This window comes from Mobula birostris, chromosome 2, assembly GCF_030028105.1.
Source record: "Mobula birostris isolate sMobBir1 chromosome 2, sMobBir1.hap1, whole genome shotgun sequence".
Classification (NCBI taxonomy): domain Eukaryota; kingdom Metazoa; phylum Chordata; class Chondrichthyes; order Myliobatiformes; family Myliobatidae; genus Mobula; species Mobula birostris.
In genome coordinates, this window is record NC_092371.1 from 150,725,370 (window position 1) to 150,745,338 (window position 19,969).

Below are 19,969 nucleotides of genomic sequence, written 5' to 3' on the forward strand. Positions count from 1 at the left end.
CTCTCGGCTGAACCAGCAGTTTAGAGTCTCCGGCTTTCAGCCGTTCAGGGCGAGAGCGTCAACGAAGTCACCGAAGGTAGTTGCGAGCCAAAGTCATCTGGCCGGAGCCAACTAAGTTCTTGCTGGAGCAAGCCTAGCCTCCTCCCGAAGCAAGTGCCAGCAAGCCGCCTTCCCTTGCCAGAGCAGGTCAGTCAAAGTTAGCCCGCCGGGGTTAGTCAAGAGCTCACCGCTGCTTGGAGCATACTTGGGGCCCAGTACTGTCCATCGTTGTGTGGTCTCCGTATCCATGTCCTGCATCTAAAAGGGGTCCCGGCCCTCTACCCTGGAAGGGTCCTGACCCTGTGTCAAGTAGAGTCCTGACTCCGTCCTCTGTCTAAGGAGGATTCGCGGCTCAGTGTTTTATGCCCTGTGTTTGAGTCTGTCCAATGAATAAGAAGAGTTCCGACTCCATCCTGTGTCTAAGGAGCATTCCCGGCTCTATGTTTTATGTTCTGTGTCTGAGTCTGTCATGTGAATAAGAAGAAGTCCTGGCCCCGGAGGCTCTAAGTATCAAGTCCTGACCCTGGCGGCTCCAAGTATCAAGTCCTGACCCTGGAAGTCCATGATTCCGAGTCCTAGCCCAGACCCTTAGTCCCAGCCTAGTCCAAGGCCTGAGTCCTTATCCAATACGCTATTCCTGCTTCTGCTTTGCTCTCCTTGTAACGAGCAATAAACTTAATTTAAGTTAACCTCACAAGATGTGTCTTGCATTTGGGTCCACCCTTGCTACCAGCAGTCCCCTTTGTGACACATAGAGTTAATAGAATTATGGTCACTAGAGCCAAATTGTTCCCTGATTGCCACTCTAGTTCCTTGCCCTACCTCATTCCCTAAGAGAAGATCAAGTATTGCACTCATACTAGTCAGTCCTGCTATATATTGACTCAGGAAACTTTCCTAGACCCGTTTCACAAATCTCACCTTATTCAGGCTCTTAACGGTATGGGTTGTCCAGTCCAGTGAAAATTTCCCACTAATTTAACGCTATTATTTCTAGAACTATGAGTAATTTCTCCATATTCTTGCTCCTCATGTTCCCGCTGGCTATTAAGGGGTTTATAATGCACCTACACTACAGTAACTCTCCCCTTCTTGTTTCTAAGTTCTAAACATAAGGCCTCAATGGACAATCCTCCAAGAACGTCAGTTCTAAGTACTGCTGTTGTATGAAGAGTATGCAAGATAAGTTTTTTCACTGTACCTCGGTACATGCGACAATAATAAACCAATTCCAATTCCAATTCTTATCAAAAAGGCAACACATCCTCTTTGCTTACTTGTACCTTGAGAGGAGTGATAGCTTGCTGCTATTTTCTTGTTTTCTTATACCTGAGAGGGTTTTGAAACATAGAGACAGGGTTAGGGACCTTCAAATTCATGTGCCACCCAGATCTCCCTCTCTGCTGCTGATTTGTGGTTCAGATCTTTACCAAACATCCTGGTCACCAGTAAAGAAAAAGCAGATTATATATTTGTTTAAACCCATGTGCAGAATAAATCAAGGTTATTGTGGAAGTCATGAAGCATTCATGCAGTTACTAAGTGCAAAATAAAAATACTTTTTGAATTGAAATGTGTTCCAGAAGTACATGGGCTACCTCTAAGCTGTGATGTGGTAAAGTAACCAGTGTACAGAGCAAAAATTCAAACCCATAATCTGCAGTTACATTATCGGTCAACTTGATATAGGGCAAACAAAGGTTCATTCCAGATTGATGAGTCCCCAAGGCCTGCTTTAGAAAGTGACTGGTAGTATTGAACCTAGAAAATCTTCCAGCAAGTAATAAATTCTCCAGAATCCACTTGTAATAACACTTTAAGTATAATTAAGAGTCCACTCTCTGATTCTTTGTGAACAAGGGATCGAATGCACCAATGAAACATATTGTAGTGTTTCACTAAGACAAACTTCTTAACTTTACACTTAATATTTGACTTCAGCAATATCATTTATCAGTGGCTGTGTCAATTGCCAAGTCATTGTGTTTTTTGGTGTAGGACCTATTATGAAAATATTGCAGCTTATTGTTCAAAAGTTCCATAACCAATTTTATATTGTGACAGTGCTCTGCCCCTGCTAATGTACTAACCAGACTTTCTCTTTCTTTTGCCCACAGAAAGCTGATCTTGCAGTTGCACCCCTGACTATCACCTACGTACGAGAGAAGGTCATTGACTTCTCAAAGCCATTCATGACTCTGGGAATAAGTATTTTGTACCGAAAGCCCAACGGTACAAACCCTGGCGTTTTCTCCTTCCTGAATCCTCTCTCCCCTGATATCTGGATGTATATTCTGCTGGCTTACTTGGGTGTCAGTTGTGTGCTGTTTGTCATAGCCAGGTAACATGATGCCTTCAGTGAGTTTTGGCAATGCCACTATGTTTTTGCAAATGTTGTCAAAAGTCACTGATTTTTTTTTTGTTGATTTTTTTGTCCCTCTTTGTTTTAACACCTCTGTGCTGTTTGTCATCTCTGTCTGAGATTAAATCTTGCTAATATCGGGGAGGAAAACAAAATGGCTTCAGAAAGACATTTTCGACTTGGTTTTCTGGTGCAGATAAGTATGTTAAACCAGCATCTCTTTTTTTTTAGTCCCCTCCTGCGCTGCTGACACAGTGTAAACGATGAATGCTGTCCAGAAGAAAAATGAAGGCAGTTAATTGAATTTTACACATTACACCGTTTCACTGCACACATGGACTGAAGCATAGAAAATGTGGTTTCACAGAAAACGTCTTATGAAAGGCTATTAATTAGTCATAGCAGGGGTTTTGTGTGGACAGGCAAAGTAGTAGAGAGATGGTAGTTTATCATGCAGCGCTGCAAGTTAGGATAACTAAGTGCCCAACCCCCACTGTTACCAACAAATGCTTTTCACCTTGCTTCAAATGCATGTTTTTGAACATGATATCATTGCTGCAGTTATATACTGCATCAGCCCGTGCAGTACCGGCTGCATTTTAAGATTAATATGAATAGGGAGTAGTGATTCATATTACAAAGTGGGAAAGTACGAGAGCGTAATTTGTACTAAAATGCATATGCGAGACGCTGCTGTCTCCCATCTGCTATCAGATATTTTCTGCCATAAATAATTACACTTGAGGAGATAGAGGGGAAAACTGCAGAATGTCTAGGACTTCCACCTTTACATTTCAGATTATGGTGCATGGGCTGAGCAGATCAGACTTTAAAAATAATGTTTGAAAAGGGAACTTAGCATCCTGGTGAAGAGAAAATAGCTCTTGCAGCAATATTTACCATTGCTGTCATTTCAACATCAGAGCATTGATACTGTATTTGTGGTAGTTTTTTCTATGAAGAGATTTAAGCTCATGTTAGGATTGATGATTGCAGAAGTTTCAAACATTGTTGTAAATTTGTCCAAGAAAGTTCCAGCAAAATGAACCAATCATTTGCTGATCTTGTTACCTCATTAGTACTAAAATATTATCTATGTGCTTTGCTTTTGGTGGGAGTGGCTGGGGTGAGGATATTGTGGGAGTAGAGGTGAGAGAGAGAGCAAGATTTATCCTACTGTACAGTAGTATTTAGTTATACTTTCTATAATGTTGTATGGAAATAGAACCGCTGTATATAGTCATACATCAGGAAGCCATGTGGATGGATGCTAGATTCATAAATAGAGACGCAGAGTGCCGTAGTACAAATGTGACCTTGAATCTGTACAAAGTATGGAGTGATGCATCTGGGTTAATGAATCCAATTCTGGTCACCTTGCTTTAGGAATGATATGGATATCCACGAGAAGGTGCAATGATAATTTGCTTTAACAATTATGGCGCTGAAGGATTTTTGCTACAAGCGTAGACTGAAGAATGTGAGTTTTTTCTCCTTGCAGGATAGTAGCTTGAGATGAGATTTGATAGAGGTGTACAACTGGTTTAGGAAGGGGGAAATTAAAGAATCTATGACAGATTAACATATTGAATATAATATGAAAGATCAAGTGATGGAAAAGCTTAGATTTGCCCCTCTGAGACGGAGGTGGAAACAGAATCACTTAATGCCTTTGAAAGAGAAATGGATAAGAACTTGAGGAAGAGCAACTTACCAAACTCCCGGGTAAGGGTAAGAGCAGGGAACTGAAAGGATTGATCAACGGATCTGGCATAGCTGGATGGGAGAAGTAGCCTCCTTATGTGTCGTAACATTTCTTGGATTCTATGAAGGAAAGTCTTGCACGTACATAGCTCCAATTCATGATTTTGGGCTATGTCAGTGTATTTTACAGTCAATGAGATACTTCTGAATTATAACATAGAAACATAGTAAACCTACAGCACAATACTGGCCCTTCGGCCCACAATGCTGTGCCGAACAATGTACTTACTTTAGAAATTACCTAAGGTTACCCATAGCCCTCTACCTTGTTTTTATTGTCAGTGTTGCAATGAACAAAACATGGCAGACAATTTATATAGAGCATGGCCATCAAAATAAAAATGTCATGATGAGCAGATAACTTGTTGTAGTGTTGCTGTTTGAGGAATTGGCTGGAATGTGGTGATAGACTTCCTGTTCTTCATGTGCTTAGAACTTAGATGTACATTATTACTGAGATTACAGACATGACCTTGGTCTCACACCTTTTCCAAATGAGTGCACTTCCAAACAGGAAAATGACATATAGTTTATGATTTTACTAAATTTTAGAGTTCATTCAATTAGATTCAATTAATCTCATTTCAATTAGATTAGATAATGCTGGTGAGAACTGGCACGTAGCAAAGATGAAAACCTCCGAATCATCATCATTCCAGACTATTTTATTTCTCATCACTTGAAGTGAAACGTCTATAATTATTTACATGAAAAGCAATTAAGGACGTGTATTAAGTAAAGACAAAGCCACAGTTTGCAGGGTAGATTGTAATATTGGAAGCGTATGGCTACATTGCATTCATTTTATTAATTCTAAGATTTAGATATTTTTTAGAGATTCAACACAGTAATGGACCCATGCCCCCTAATTACACCCATGTGATCAATTAACTTATTAACCCGTACATCTTTGGACTGTGGGAGAAATTCAGACACCCAGAGGAAACTCACGCGGTCATGGGAGAACATATAAACTCCTTACAGGCAGCGGTGGGCAATGCACCCAGGTCCCAGGTGCTGTAATGACATGATGCTAAATACTACACTACTGTGCTACCCCATGCATTTTGTTTATTCGTAATTAAACTTATGATATATAAAGTAAGGAGTACAAGGACGAGCAGTGTGAGAGTAGGCATTGTAGAGCTAAAATCTCACTATAAAGGAAGTCTTACAAATACTGTAATCACCAGGACAAATTTGTTGGCTGTTGCAACACATTTTGGAATTTAAGTGATCTTCATTCCTCTGGTTGAAACCCTTTTTGTAGATGCCTACCTTGATGTCTCATTCTAAAAGTTGCTGCATGGTGTGAAAGCTAATGTCTTTGCCTTGTGTAGATAACAGAGACAGGTATTACCTGTCCTTGTCTCATTTCCAAATGTAATAGAGAAGGTATTCACTGTTTTGGATGATGCACAGTGCCTAGTCAAGCAGAATTCTTAGTCTTGGATGGTGTCAAGCTTAAAAATTATTGGATTTGCACTCATCCAGGTAAATTCAGATGCGCTTCATGGACAGTAAAGAGCTTTGTTGGGTATCTGAGGGCAAGGCATTTGCTATGTGATACCCAGCCTCTAACCTGACTGGGGGCAAGACAAAGTTTATGGATATAGCACCACTACCTCTTCATACGATCAAAGGTACATAGAAATTTTAGAAGGATATTCAGCCCAATTGCTTTACTAGCCTGCTCTCACCATCCATTTATATTATATATTTTCAGAATGTGGGCATTGGTGTAAGAGCAACATTTATTGCTCCTTCCATAACTACCTTCAGAAAATAGTGGTTAGTGGCCTCCTTTCGGTACTGTCGTCGGTCGGTGAAAGTACTTCACCAGCAAGGAGTGTACTTCCAAGTCGGGAAGCTGTTTGAATTCAAACTTGTTTAAACTGGTAAGGAGCCTGTATTACATGTGCTGCCTGTAAGGGTAGCAGTTCTGGGATGTATTTCTGAAGGATCTAAGATGAGAAACTTCAGGGTATCCTGTAGCTAGTAAAGCCAATATGCTGCTTATGGAGGGAAGAATGTACAAAATAGAGCAGCACAACACAGGAACAGTCTCGTTGGCTCTTGAAATCCATGACACTCATGATGTCAATTTAAACTAATCCATTTGCATGAACATAGTCAATATCACCCCATTCCCTGCTTGATCAAGTGCCTATCCAAGTGCCTCTTAAATGTTGTGAGCATATCTGATTCACACACAAAATGCTGGAGAAACTCAGCAGGCCAGGCGGCATCTATGGAAAGGAGTACTGTTGACGTTTCAGGCCAAGAACCTTCATTAGGACTCTCGGCCTGAAACGTTGACTGTAATCTTTCCATAGATGCTGCCTGACCTGCTGAGTTCCTCCAGCATTTTGTGTGTGTTGCTTTGGATTTTCAGCATCTCCAGATTTTGTCTTGTTTGTCAATGTATCTGTGTATCTGCTTCCACTACTTTCCTTAGTGTAATGTTCCAAGCTCCTACTACTCTTTGTAAAAAAAAAAGAGCTTCCTTCATTAATTTCCTCATGCTTGTCCAGTTTGTCTTTCAGAAAGCCTTTGATAAGGTCCCACATAGGAGATTAGTGAGCAAAATTAGAGCACATGGTATTGGGGGTAGGATACAAACATGGGTAGAAAATTGGTTAGCAGACAGGAAACAAAGAGTAGGGATTAACGGATCCTTTTCAGAATTGCAGGCGGTGACTAGTGGGGTACCGCAAGGCTCGGTGCTGGGACCGCAGCTATTTACAATATACATTAATGATTTAGATGAAGGGATTAAAAGTAACATTAGCAAATTTGCAGATGACACTAAACTGGGTGACAGTGTGAAATGTGAGGAGGATGTTATGAGAATGCAGGGTGACTTGGACAGGTTGGGTGAGTGGGCAGATGCATAGCAGATGCAGTTTAATGTGGACAAATGTGAGGTTATCCACTTTGGTGGCAAGAACAGGAAGGCAGATTATTATCTAAATGGAGTCAAGTTAGGAAAAGGGGAAGCACAACGAGATCTAGGTGTTCTTGTACATCAGTCACTGAAAGCAAGCATGCAAGTACAGCAGGCAGTGAAGAAAGCTAATGGCATGCTGGCCTTCATAACAAGGGGAGTTGAGTATAGGAGCAAAGAGGTCCTTCTGCAGCTGTATAGGGCCCTGGTGAGACCATACCTGGAGTATTGTATACAGTTTTAGTCTCCAAATTTGAGGAAGGACATTCTTGGTATTGAGGGAGTGCAGCAGAGGTTCACAAGGTTAATTCCCGGGATGGCGGGACTGTCATATGTTGAAAGATTGGAGCAACTGGGCTTGTATACACTGGAATTTTGAAGGATGCGAGGGGATCTGATTGAAACATGTAAGATTATTAAGGGATTGGACGTGCTAGAGGCAGGAAACATGTTCTGAATGTTGGGGGAGTCCAGAACCAGAGGGCACAGTTTAAGAATAAAGGGTAGGCCATTTCGAATGGAGTTGAGGAAAAACTTTTTCACCCAGAGAGTTGTGGATCTGTGGAATGCTCTGCCTCAGAAAGCAGTGGAGGCCAATTCTCTGTATGCTTTCAAGAAAGAGTTAGATAGAGCTCTTAATGATAGTGGAGTCAAGGGATATGGGGAGAAGGCAGGAACTTGGTACTGATCGTGGATGATCAGCCATGATCACAGTGAATGGCGGTGCTGGCTCGAGCGGCCGAATGGCCTACTCCTGCACCTATTGTCTATTGTCCTCGTGCAATTCCTCATGCTTATCCAGATTGAACTCCATCTGCCCATATTTCCATCGGGTTTACATCCTGCTATATTCTTTGGCAACCTTCCTTAGTATCATCAGCCCACTTACAATTTCACCATACAATTATATAAAAAATACAGGAAGTGATACAGAATGCCAAGCCTCTGATCTGTTCTGGTGGCATCAGTGTTTGTGTGGCTGATCTGGCTGAGCTTCTGGTCCTTGGTGGCCTCGGATGTGTTGATGCTGGGGTGGGAGGGTGTACTTGCTGATGATAAATCCATTTGAATATGAAGGTAGAGGAATAAATGCTCTCTTCTTTGAGACATTCTTTGCCTAGTACTTTTGTGGCATGCATGTTACTTGCCACTTATCCACCCATATCTGAATGTTGTCTAGGACTTGCTGCCTGGAGGCATTTTCTGCTTCATTTGCTCAGGAATTGCCAATGAAATTGTACATTATGCAGTCATTAGCAAATATCCCCACCTCAACCTTATGATGGAAGGAATATTATTGATGAAGCAGCTGAAGATGGTTGGGCATAGGACACTACCAGGAGGTACTCCTTGAGTGTTGTTCTGGAGTTGGAATGATTCACTACAGCTACCTTCCTTTGTGCAAGATATGACTCCCAACAATTGGAGTGTTTTCCCCCCACATGATGTCTGAAGACTCCAGTTTTACCTGGGCTCCTTTGAAGCCACATTTGGTCAAATGCTATAATTTGCCACCAGAGTTCAGACCTCACCCATATTTCCTTAAGGCAATGCTAAACCCTGGAGATAAGTTGAATGGTTCTGATGAAACCCAAACTAGGCAGTGATGAACAACTTATTGGAAAGTAGGTGCACGCCACCTTACTCGTTCAGCATATCACCCTCGCCTCTGCTCATCATGTATTTATTTGGCTAAATGTCACATTACTAATTGTCTCAACTATTTCAAGTATTACATTGAATATAGGCAGGCTGAAGATTGTTTCACTGTTGTAACATTTATGTAATTGTGTTCTTGCCAAAAATTAGGCAGGGCTCTCTCAGAAAGTAGGAAGTACAGGGTAAATTTGAATCAGTATGAGAATCAGGTTTATCATCACCGGCATGTGTCATGAAATTTGTTAACTTAGCAGCAGCTGTACAATGCAACACATCATAATATAGAAAGAAAAAAATAAATAATTTCCAAGTAAATCAATTACCGTACCTATATATGTATATTGAATAGATTAAAAATAGTGAAAAAACAGAATTGATATATTTTTTTTTAAAAAGTAAGTTAGTGTTCATGAGTCCGATGTCTATTTAGGAAAGAGTGGAAGAAGCTGTCCCTACAATTTGCTGTGAAAAACAGGGAAATGTAAAGGATAATAAGGCATCTGAGCAGAAATAATACAAAATTTGAAAACTAATATTGCATTAAGGTATCTACTGCATATGCATTAGGGCTAAGATTATCTCTTTCCCTGACAGACAATGGGAATCCCTCTAGTTAGCCTTAAGCTTCCAACATCCAGTATTTTGCTGAGGAAACCCTGCTTCTGGACCATAGTTGTTTTCAAATGTTGGTGGCATTCAGAGATATTTTAAAAGTATAATTAAAAATTCAAATTCAAGTATTTTTAAAGTGTTAAAAATAATGAATAAATAAGATTAGCTAAAATACTGAAATATATTAATAAATAATTAAAATGGAACCAAAATAGTTTGTGATGTAGGCTCCCTTCCCTTTTGCTTTACCAGCATATATTTAGATAATAAATTTACTTGATCTTTGAACCACATTGGAATTAAAATGGGTCACTGAATTTCTTTGAAGATGTGAGAGATGATTTCCTCAGTGGTCTATCACGCACTCCATGCAGTGTTCAAACTGGATTGAATTAGAAACTTCAAAGCTATATGAGAAAGACTAATTTCTAAGACACTCAGGGTTCTCAGTAGTTTTTTGTGTGTGTTTAGTGCACTTGAATAGAGTATATTGTGGAACCTTTATTTACTTCACACGATCATCTGTTAATAGAGCTCAAGACCCTCCCCCAACAAATGACAAATGATGGTAACACATCGCAATAATGAATTTATTTGGACCAATATTGTCGAACATCTTAAGACAAGGAAAAGAAAACTATGAACCACTGGACTCTGAATCTAGCTGCATTGAGGCTTACAATATGTACTTATGTAACTGGCAGCTGTTTTCACCATTATCATTATTTTCCCTGTAAGTTCGTGTACATTGTTCAAGTCCTGTCTTGCCAAGGCTTGAAATAATGTAAGAATATAACAGCTCCTGATCTCCCTCTTGTGATCCTTGAAATGTGCATGTATGCTTGCCACACCCAGACAGGGTTAAATTTGAATGTGAGACCTCCTGCCTGTTGAGTACCTCTCAGGTGACCCTTGTCTATGCTCAAATGAACAATGGGTAATTAGTCAGGATGGCAGAAGATCTTTGCTGTTCCTGGACCATATCCCAGTGTCCCACCCTGTCCATAGTAATACACGCTTAGCACTTAAATACTCAGTTGATGAATAAACCACATGATTTATGAAGGAAATTGCAACGGGAATGTTTCCCGCAGGGACGTCACTTTACTTCATTTCATATTATGTTCATTGACCATATTGAAAATAGAAAAGAGAAAGAAAATTGCCCTTGACTTCAGTAATTTGTCAAGCTAGGTTCAAAGTTCAAAGTAAATTTATTATCAAAGTACATATGTCACCATACACAACCCTGAGATTTGTTTTCTTGCAGTCAGTCATAGTGAATACAAGAAACACAATAGAATGAATGAAAGACTGCATCAACAGGATGGACAAACAACCAATGTGCAAAAAAAACCCAAGAAACTATGCAAAAAATGAGCTGAAGAGTCCCTGAAAGTGAGTCCATTGGTTGTGGGAACATTTCATTGCTGGAGTGAGTGAAGGTCAGTGAAGTGATCCTCACTGGTTCAAGAGCCTGATGAGTGAGGGCTAACAACTGCTACTGATCCTGGTGGTGTGGGTCCTGAGTCTCACCTTCTTGATGGCAGCAGTGAGAAGAGAGCATGCCTGGATGGTGGGGGCCTTTGATGGATGCTGCTTTTCCTCTGACAATGATCCATGTAGATGTGGGGTAGACTTTACCTGCGATGACCTGGATCATATCCACTACTTTTTGTAGGCTTTTCCGTACAAGGGTATTGGTGCTTCCATACCCCGCCATGCTGCAACCATTCGGTTGACTCTCCACCACACATCTATAGAAGTTCATCAAAGTTTTAGATGACATTCCAATTATTCGCAAACTTCTAAGAAAGTGGAGGCACTGCCATGCTGTTGTTGCGTGCTGCATCCAGGACAGATCCTCTGAAATGATAACACCAGGGAATTTAATGTTGCTGACCCTCTCCATCTCTGATCCGCCAATGAGGACTGGCTTATGGACATTCAGTTTCCTCCTCTTGAAGGAATAATCGTCTTCCCTCTTTTCTTTACAATTGTACGAAGTTTTTAAAGACTGACCTGTATGTGTCTGACTGTACTGTCTGATCAATCAAATCAAAGCTTATTCAATGATTGTGCTATTGCACTCAATGGTCATTCCATTAGTTGCTTTGTTTACAGTCGCTAAAACACTATTGCTTATGCACTGCAGACCTGTCCATCTTCTTGTGTGAATGGACCTCCAACTCTGCTAAGAACATGCCCTGGCTTTTATAAACAGTGGGACAGTGTCACATTCTGCTAAGATGGTCACTGAATTAACCAATCTCTTGCTTGGGGCCGCAACTCCAGTAAATATCATGATTGATGAGAAAAATGTTTCTAAGACCTTCAAAAAGAAATTCTTATTTTTTTTCACAATTCTAGAAAAAGTTACAAGCAAATACTTGTTGTTTGATCAAAATACTCTGTACCTCCATGTTTGCTCTTATGTTCCTTGTCCATGATATTGTTCTGGCATCATCATAGTTTTGTGATATGATATTCATAGGTTTTGTGATTAAGCCCCACCCAATCTGACCCATAACCTAAAGCCAGACCAGTAGTGTTGGGGTGGAAAAATGCTGCCTATCAATAAGACATTTGTATCTGCTTGCTTCATTTATAAGAGATTTCATGGTACATTTGATAATTCATCCAATAACCAGCACTAAAGATTTGCCTGGCTATTTATTTCATTTCAATTTATAAGGGATCAATTAGCCACCAGATTTGCTTACAAGAAGACAGTGATTTCAAATGAAGTTGCCTATGAAACACTGCATCTTAAAGGTGTGAGAACCATTGAATAAATTTAGGTCTTTTGTGCTGGATTTAAAACCTGTGGACGTCCTACTGCTTCCTGTAATCCTGCATTTTGAATACCAAATATGATATTTCCTGATCACATCCTAATTTCCCTCATTGCAATTTTCAGGCTGGAAAATGTCTATTTGGAGATTTTTGGCCTGGAAATGTTATCTCACGGACATGCTATTTGAATGACTAAGCATGATTTTCACTGCATTTTTGGGGAAGCAAGAGTTGCTGAGGAAATTCTTGGCTTTATTCCTTCCAGCTTGGAGTTTTCTGCACTGTTGGATTTTGTTTAGTAATTAAGCATAGTTTTACTTCTTGCCTATTGAATCAAATATATATCCATATTCCATTTCTATTTTTGATAAGACTCATATATTCCTGGATCGTGGTAATATTCACTTTGCAGTACGAGAGCAGACAAAGATAGGAATCAGAACAAAGTGATTACTTTTGTCACATAAGCCACATCACCCAAGTTTTCTTCCTTCTGTTGATAATTCACAACAGGGCAGATCTTTTCTCTCTTTATACCCTTCCTTATCACCATTAGGTGTCACTCAACATCTTGCTTCAGCAGCAAAGCACCTTTGTCCCCAGACTTTAGTACTGGAGGGAAAGATGTCATGTTTGACCAAATGGATTTTTCTTGCTGAATTAACAGTCTGGTACCCTTGCAATTTGTAACAGTATGGACCAGTTTGCTTATCACACAGCACATTCTAGAGTCAATTGTTGTTCAACCATGTGAAACTGCTAACCATAAATCTGTTGCTATTCATTCATGAGAATCTGCCAGTATCCAAGTTTGCTGCCCATTCTGTAGCAGAAGGTTTCATTGAAGAGACAAAACCCACTTACTTTTCCCCTCAATATTTTTATCGTATCCTAACCATAGATTTCATTTATTTTCATTCACTCATTCACAGACCAATAGTTAAACATTTCCAAACTCACAATTGCAAAATTGTAATTAAGATTTGATTATTTATTTTAAGACATCAGCACTTAAAGATTATGTTATCCTGTTGGACAAGTAAAATTTAAGATTTAGAATTGCTTCTAATAAACTATTGCAATCTTAAAATTACCAGATCGGCCAACTGTTAAAGATACAAGTAAGAGATTGGCTGCAATTCTGCTTAACCGTTTCCATTCTGGTCCATTAATTTTTGTATAGTCCCTAACAATCTGCCGGGGGAATTTAACACAACGAGCAACATCTGTGGGAGAAAGGAACTGTTGACATTTTGAGCCAAAACCCTGCATTGGGGTACAGATGCTGCTCACCTCACTGAGCTCCTCCAGCAGGTTGTTTGTTTCTCCAGATCCCACCATCTCCAGTCTCTTGTGTCTCAATATTTTCCATAGTTATTGTCCATGACATCGTCTTCCATGTTGTTTTCTCATTAAAAATGTGCTCCCCACGTGGTGTTAAACTTCTTCACATGTAAGTCTAGTCTCCGTGTGTTGGCAAATTACTTGACCAGGGATTTCAGCAAGCATATTTGTTTGTCATTGCAAAGTGCAAATTGAGCTAATTTTTCCCTTTTTCTGATGCAGAAAAACAGAGGCCAGTTGGAGTGTCATTGCCCCTTCTGGTTGCGCTGAGCTAACTTACACAGAAATGGATCTTCCTACTCGGTATGGCTAAGTAGAATACGGAGTAGTGTAGGAACAAATTCAAATGTCATTTTACAATGCCAGTTCTGAAATGAAAAGTATGCTAATACTTATTTCTTTCATGCATTGACTGCCAGAGAAAGGGCGGGAGGGAGGGTGAAAGGAGCTTTTTCTTATACTTAGGCAGCACCGTAGACCTTTGTCAAAACTGTTTGGCTTTGTGAGAAGTATCATTGGCTGTACTGAGGTACAGGAGTTTCTACAGAAAACCTTCCACTGACACTCAGAGGCTACTCGTTACAGTGAAAATTTTCCAGGTTGTTGAAGGCCATTCATCACAACACTGGAAGCGTCGGGGAGTTTCTGAGGAAGGTATCCTCAGCCCGGCCATTTTCAACTGCTGCATCAATGGCCTTCCTTCCATCATCATGATTGTGAGTTTTTTGAGGATGGTTCCACATTATTCACTCCATTCACTACTACTTCAATAATAAGGCAGCCCAGGCTCTTTGCTGGAGCTGGATAACGTCCAGGCTTTGCCTGACAAATATACCAAATGAATGCTGTCTAATGCCATCAAGTCAACCTGGCCACTGACATCTAAAAATGGCACAAATATGTATCCAATTCTATATTACAGGAGCACCCTTACCTGTCCCCTTCTGTATCCGAGGAGGACTGGTGATTTCAGATATCTAAGTGTGGCATATTAATTACCACAACTTTAAGAGCAGGGCAAAGTCTGAGTTCTGTACAACCTGACACAGCTTCTTAACCTTCGAAGTCCTTTTACTCTGTACCAATCTCTCTATATAAGCTACAGTCAACAGAAATGGGCTACCTACGGTTGGCCAGAGTAGATTCCTGCAGAGAAGGATGTAAGTGGAGAGGAAGCAGAAGGGAATGTCTCTGATTGGGTGAGGATCAAAAGGGACTGAATAATAAAAAATGATGGTTGTGCCAGCTGAGAGATAGTTGTGAAGGCTTGTTAGTCAATGCTGATTCGAATGAAGAAGTATTAAATAGAAGGTGCAGTGTTTTATATCTCACAGTTCCACTATTGATTTATTTTCCTCTCTTCACTCTGTTCATCTCCATCTATTTACATTTCCTTCACACAGATCAGCTGTGATTAGCAAGCCTTCACCACCCTCTCTCAACCAGTGCCACTATCACTTTTGGTATATATTCCTCCTTGGTCCCAATCCCATCACAGATATTTCCACTCTTCTCTTCACTTCTCATTCTCTGCCATTTAAAACATGATTGATTTCTCTCTTATCCTAGTACTAACAACGTCATTGATCTGAATGTTGAACTCTATTTCTCTGTCCATTGTTGCTGCCTTGCCTGCCATATATCTTCAACTTTTTATGCATTATTTTGAAATAATGATTAATGATATTCCTTAAACTAAAGCTTTAGTCCTTTCTTGTTGTAGAGATACAGACAGGGATGGCACTGCAGAAGTAAGCTTGTTTCTATAATTGGATGCTATTGGGGTATATTACACAGTACAGTCCCAATACTCTGAAGAAAAAGGAAGTCAGATGCAGATAGGAATGTCAGTCCACTGTTTGATCATGAATACTGCTGAAAACGTTGAAGATTATTGTGGTTGTTATTGATGACTGTTGATGGTCCGAAAGGTCAGGAATTGAGCTATTTGCTCTAATGTAGCCAATCTCTGCACTAGTCTTACAGCTGTGGTCCTAATGTCCTCGGGTTAAAGTCATCTTCTGAGTAGCAACCTACGGATGTGAAACATGAATGCTTTGAAAGCTATACCTGGTCAGTAACAAGCAAATGCGTGATGTTTGATGCCATGTTTTTGCATACCATTTTTGGTACTGTCAGCCAGGCATGCATAGCAATGAAAGTCAGGTGAAGACAACTAGGCTCTCTCTTCTGCAATTAATTTTTCACACAGAACTTTGTAGCAGATGCCACTTGTCAACTGTAGCCTGGAGCATATCCAGGCATTGCTGGTTTTTTTTGTGCTGGTGTCAAAGTTCAGTGCTGCTGCCATGTACTGTTCCATTATTGGAGTTGAACACTGCAGCAGTGTCAGCAAATGCCGCCTTGCCTGACCCTGTGATGGAGGGAAGCGATTGGTGAAGCAGCAGAAAGTAGTTAGGCCATTGACACCTCCCTGAGGAACTCCCTGAAACACGTCCTGTGCTGTTGAATTTTAAAGTCAGACGAGACCCTGGTTTTGTGTCTCTGCTGACTGGGACAACCAGAAGATGTGGATGGAATGAGTGGGCTGGGCAGAAATCATGAATGAAAAGGCAGAAAACAGTATTTAAGTTAGACTCAAAACTGTTTGGAAAATCAAGCGTTCATGCCATAAGCAGCACAGAAAAGCACCAATTCATAGTCAGTGCTAGGTTATCACAAGCAAGGTCTTGTCATTAATACCTCTATACAAGTCCCCTTCAGTAGTATTGAAAACATGTTCTGTCATCATTTTGATGGTGAGAAAATCCAAAATGGTTTAGCAATGTAGCATTTTATATATATTATTAATATAATTTAAGTAAATTCCATCTAGATTATTTAAGATCAAGCTGGTGTACTTAGTTACTTTGAAAGTAGAGGGCAAGTTACAGGTAAAGAAGTCTGAATTGTTCAGAAGGAAACTCTAGGATGAAAGTCCTTCTAATTAAGCTGTAATTTCAAAGTCTGGTCTAGTGGTAAATGTGATGACTGAGAGGAGGTTGAGTGGTTTGTATGGCCCCAGACTTCTACTGTCCTAGATTCCTCATTATATTGTGGCAGCTAATTGTGCTTTGGACATAAATGCAGGAGTTACGATTAAGATACTAGATGACAAAATCTAAGCTGGTGAAGTGAAGAAGAAAATTATGCCATTTAGAGTGCAGACCATGAAATGGGCCATGGGAATAATTTAAGTTAGCTGCGGAAAAGTATCAGTGAAATGGTTAGCTGTGCAAAATGTGACATATGAAATTTATTTCAGAGGAAAATCAGATAGTACACCTGTGGGAGGCTAATAATGCAAAGGAATGCAAAATCGTTACTAGTGTGCTGGACTGTAGAGGAACAGAGAGGTTTTGTATATACCCTGAGATCCCTGAATATGGAAATGGTTGTGAAGGCTAAAATAGAGAATCTATGAAGAGGGATGGTATACAGTTATCTTTAAAAATCTGGTTTGGCCTGAGAATTCACTGCCTCAAAAGTGGTTGATGTAGAAGCACTCCAATATTTAAAAATATCTTGATAGAGCTGTTGTGGTAGCATTTGTACGGAAAGAGAAATAGAACATGGGAATAGCTTGAGTAGCTCTTTTTAATCCCAACATGGACATGATGGGTCACAAATTTCGATAGCTTTGTGAATCTCTGAAGGCCATGTGCGTAAACCTAACTTAGAAATGTCAGCACAATCACTGCTGATACTGCCGTTCTCATTGGTAGGCTGTTAAAGAGCCATTCATCAAAGTGAAGAAGGAAGAAACAGAAAAAAACAATATATTTCCTCATGTTGGTTTAATGAACGCATTTGCTATTTCTGTTAGCAATTATCACCCCACAACAATTCAGGTTTAATCTTGGATGCAACGTTGCGGGTAATGTGTCCATGATTAGATCCTGCCAATTGGTGAGTTCACACATTTTTCTAAAATTTAGTCTGTTGTGGTTCAAGGAACTAGGAGAGTGAGCTTAAAATATATCCATTGCCATTCTTCAGCTCTCTCGGTGGATCTGATTATGGTCTAGTACTTTCATATAATTACAAGGAGAATGCAGTAGATTTTGCTCCTTATGCACTTATCTCTGCCACTGTTTTCATCTTCTGTTCTGGGCTGCCAAAGTACTTTACCTAACTATTGTAAGGCTCTACCCTAGAAGACTATGCCATGGGTGCTTCTTTTAGGTAGTACATTGAAAATTAAATCAATTGACTTTTGGATACTAAAGGAGCTGGAGCATACAAGAAGCAGGCAGGAGTATACTCCAATTAAGAGGTTGGTCATTATATATAATGCCAGGGCAGACTCAATGGGCTGTCTGACCTATTTCTATTGATGTTCCTACTTCTTAGTGCATGGTTCTTCTGGTATGCCATCTGAAATCTGAGGTAATTGTCTTGATAGGAATGATAGGAGGAATGGCAGGCTTCATATGGGTTAGTTGTACTTCATATCCATAATTCTGAGGATGTCAGGGTAGCTTCTGTGTTCAGTGTGAAGTAACAGAGAACTTATTAGAGAAAAATAAAGAAAAATGCCACTACATATTAAAAATTAGAGATGGCTCAGCGTATGTTTTATGGCAGAGGCCAAGAATGAAGTAAAGTCATGACTACATATCTCCTGTAATATTAACTGAAGGGTCAATACTTGAAGCAATGGTGAAAAGCACAGTGGCCTCGCCACTCAATGGATGTTACTGGCAATACGAACACCTAAAGTAATGAGCAGCAACTGTCATCTAAGTTGGTTCAGAATATGCACCTGCCTATTTTTTATTCACCATCTCTGTGAGGATAAATTAGGTAAGTTATTCCCTCTTTCGCCTTTCTCGTCTGTGAAACTGAAGATAAAAAGAAATCAGCATGTGTCGAGACTTATTTGTCACAAAATTAAATGATGCACTCTAATAAACAAGATTTATTTTTAATGAAAGTAAGACAATAATCACAAGGCTTAACTTCTGGTGTTAGGAAAAAAAATCCATATTGTGCAAAGAAAACCCGGATTCTGTAGGAGTAGTTTAGAGGAAAATACAAAAATTACACTTTGCATACAAAAAAAAGCAGGTGGCATTTTGTAATGTATGGTGTAATCCATCAAAATCTAAGCAGTAAAGTCAATATATTTTTCATTACAAGATCCTATTGTGCATTCTAAAATGCAGCAGAATTACATTATTGTTATTTAGCACTGGTTTCTTTGCACTGATAGCAAAGCTCATTGCTCATGGATTTAATTCTATTACTAATATCTTGCAGGAAAAGAAAAACTGGTTTTTATTTTCATTTTGCTATATATTTTGTTGAAATTGTAAATGATGGAATTAGATCAGGGAAGTGCAGTCCTTTCACAGTCAATATCGGTAGAATTACCCAAACCAGATAGGATAAAATAAAAGTAGTTTGTGAAAAGTGAATGGTAGGTGTTAGGAATCTCATTTTCCTTCATGAAAATCCCTATTCCTCAGGATTTGTTAGACTGATATTTAGTCCATGTTTCACTATGTCTCCAAAATCTCCTGTATTTTTGCCATGAGCATCATTTTTAACAGTGCAGAATTATTAGTATCTCCGGTAGCAGAGGACTAGTAAAGCAGGGACAAAAGACCATGTTTGACATGGAAAGCACAATCACCCATCCAGCATATTACCTTACATATCGCAATATATTTACCTTGAATGCAGTGTAATTCTGGTTGTAGGAATCGTGTTGAAGGTTAAATATTTTTTTCGTATTTTGATAACTTTACCTTAAATGGATTTAAAGAACACCTTTCCGCAAATAGATTTTTTTTGTTGCAATGATGGTAACACTAGCTGTCACACAGAAGTAAGTGATTTGGTCAGCTCCAGTGGAGCATTTAATACCTTGTGTATTGCCTTTTAAATCTGGTACATGCAGGGTCAGCCAAAACTACTTTGTCCTAGGTCAAACGTAAAAAAAAAAATGACCGATTGCCAAGGATTTAGTGGCATATTTGTAGCATAAATAGCAACAGCTTTACATATTTTCAAATAAATACAGCTTTACAGAATGTTTTCCACAAAAAATATAGTTATTTATTTCCACAATTTGAAATATTTTCTCATGAAGCATTTTTTCTCTTGTAAAAGACACTCTGTCATTGTTTCTTTTGTATGCATGCTGTATAAATAAGGATGTATACTTACACGTATTGTGTATACATGTTAGGTATTAATTTCTCTTTGTCAGGAAAAAACAAGTTGCTTTTATTCATACAGCAAGCCCCTGTCTCCAAGTTAATTATAAGAAATAACAGGAAAGTGTATGCAGCACTTTTCACAAGCTCAGTCTGACTCGAAATAAGGAAAATGAAGCAATACAATGTTAAAATATTGTATAATGCTGTGGATTCTGAAAATCCAAAATAAAAACATAAAAAAGTGCTGCAAACTCTTAGCAGATCGGACATCGTGTGGGA

At 39.5% G+C, this 19,969-nt stretch overlaps 1 protein-coding gene across 1 annotated transcript in view; it reads left to right on the forward strand.

Annotated features, from left to right (window-relative positions):
• Positions 1 to 19,969, forward strand: part of grik2 (glutamate receptor, ionotropic, kainate 2) — a 256,121-nt gene that overhangs the window by 145,945 nt on the left and 90,207 nt on the right. The window contains exon 8 of the mRNA XM_072250332.1: positions 2,157 to 2,380. Coding sequence (XP_072106433.1) covers positions 2,157 to 2,380 — 224 coding nt within the window. The remainder of the gene's footprint in view (positions 1 to 2,156; positions 2,381 to 19,969) is intronic.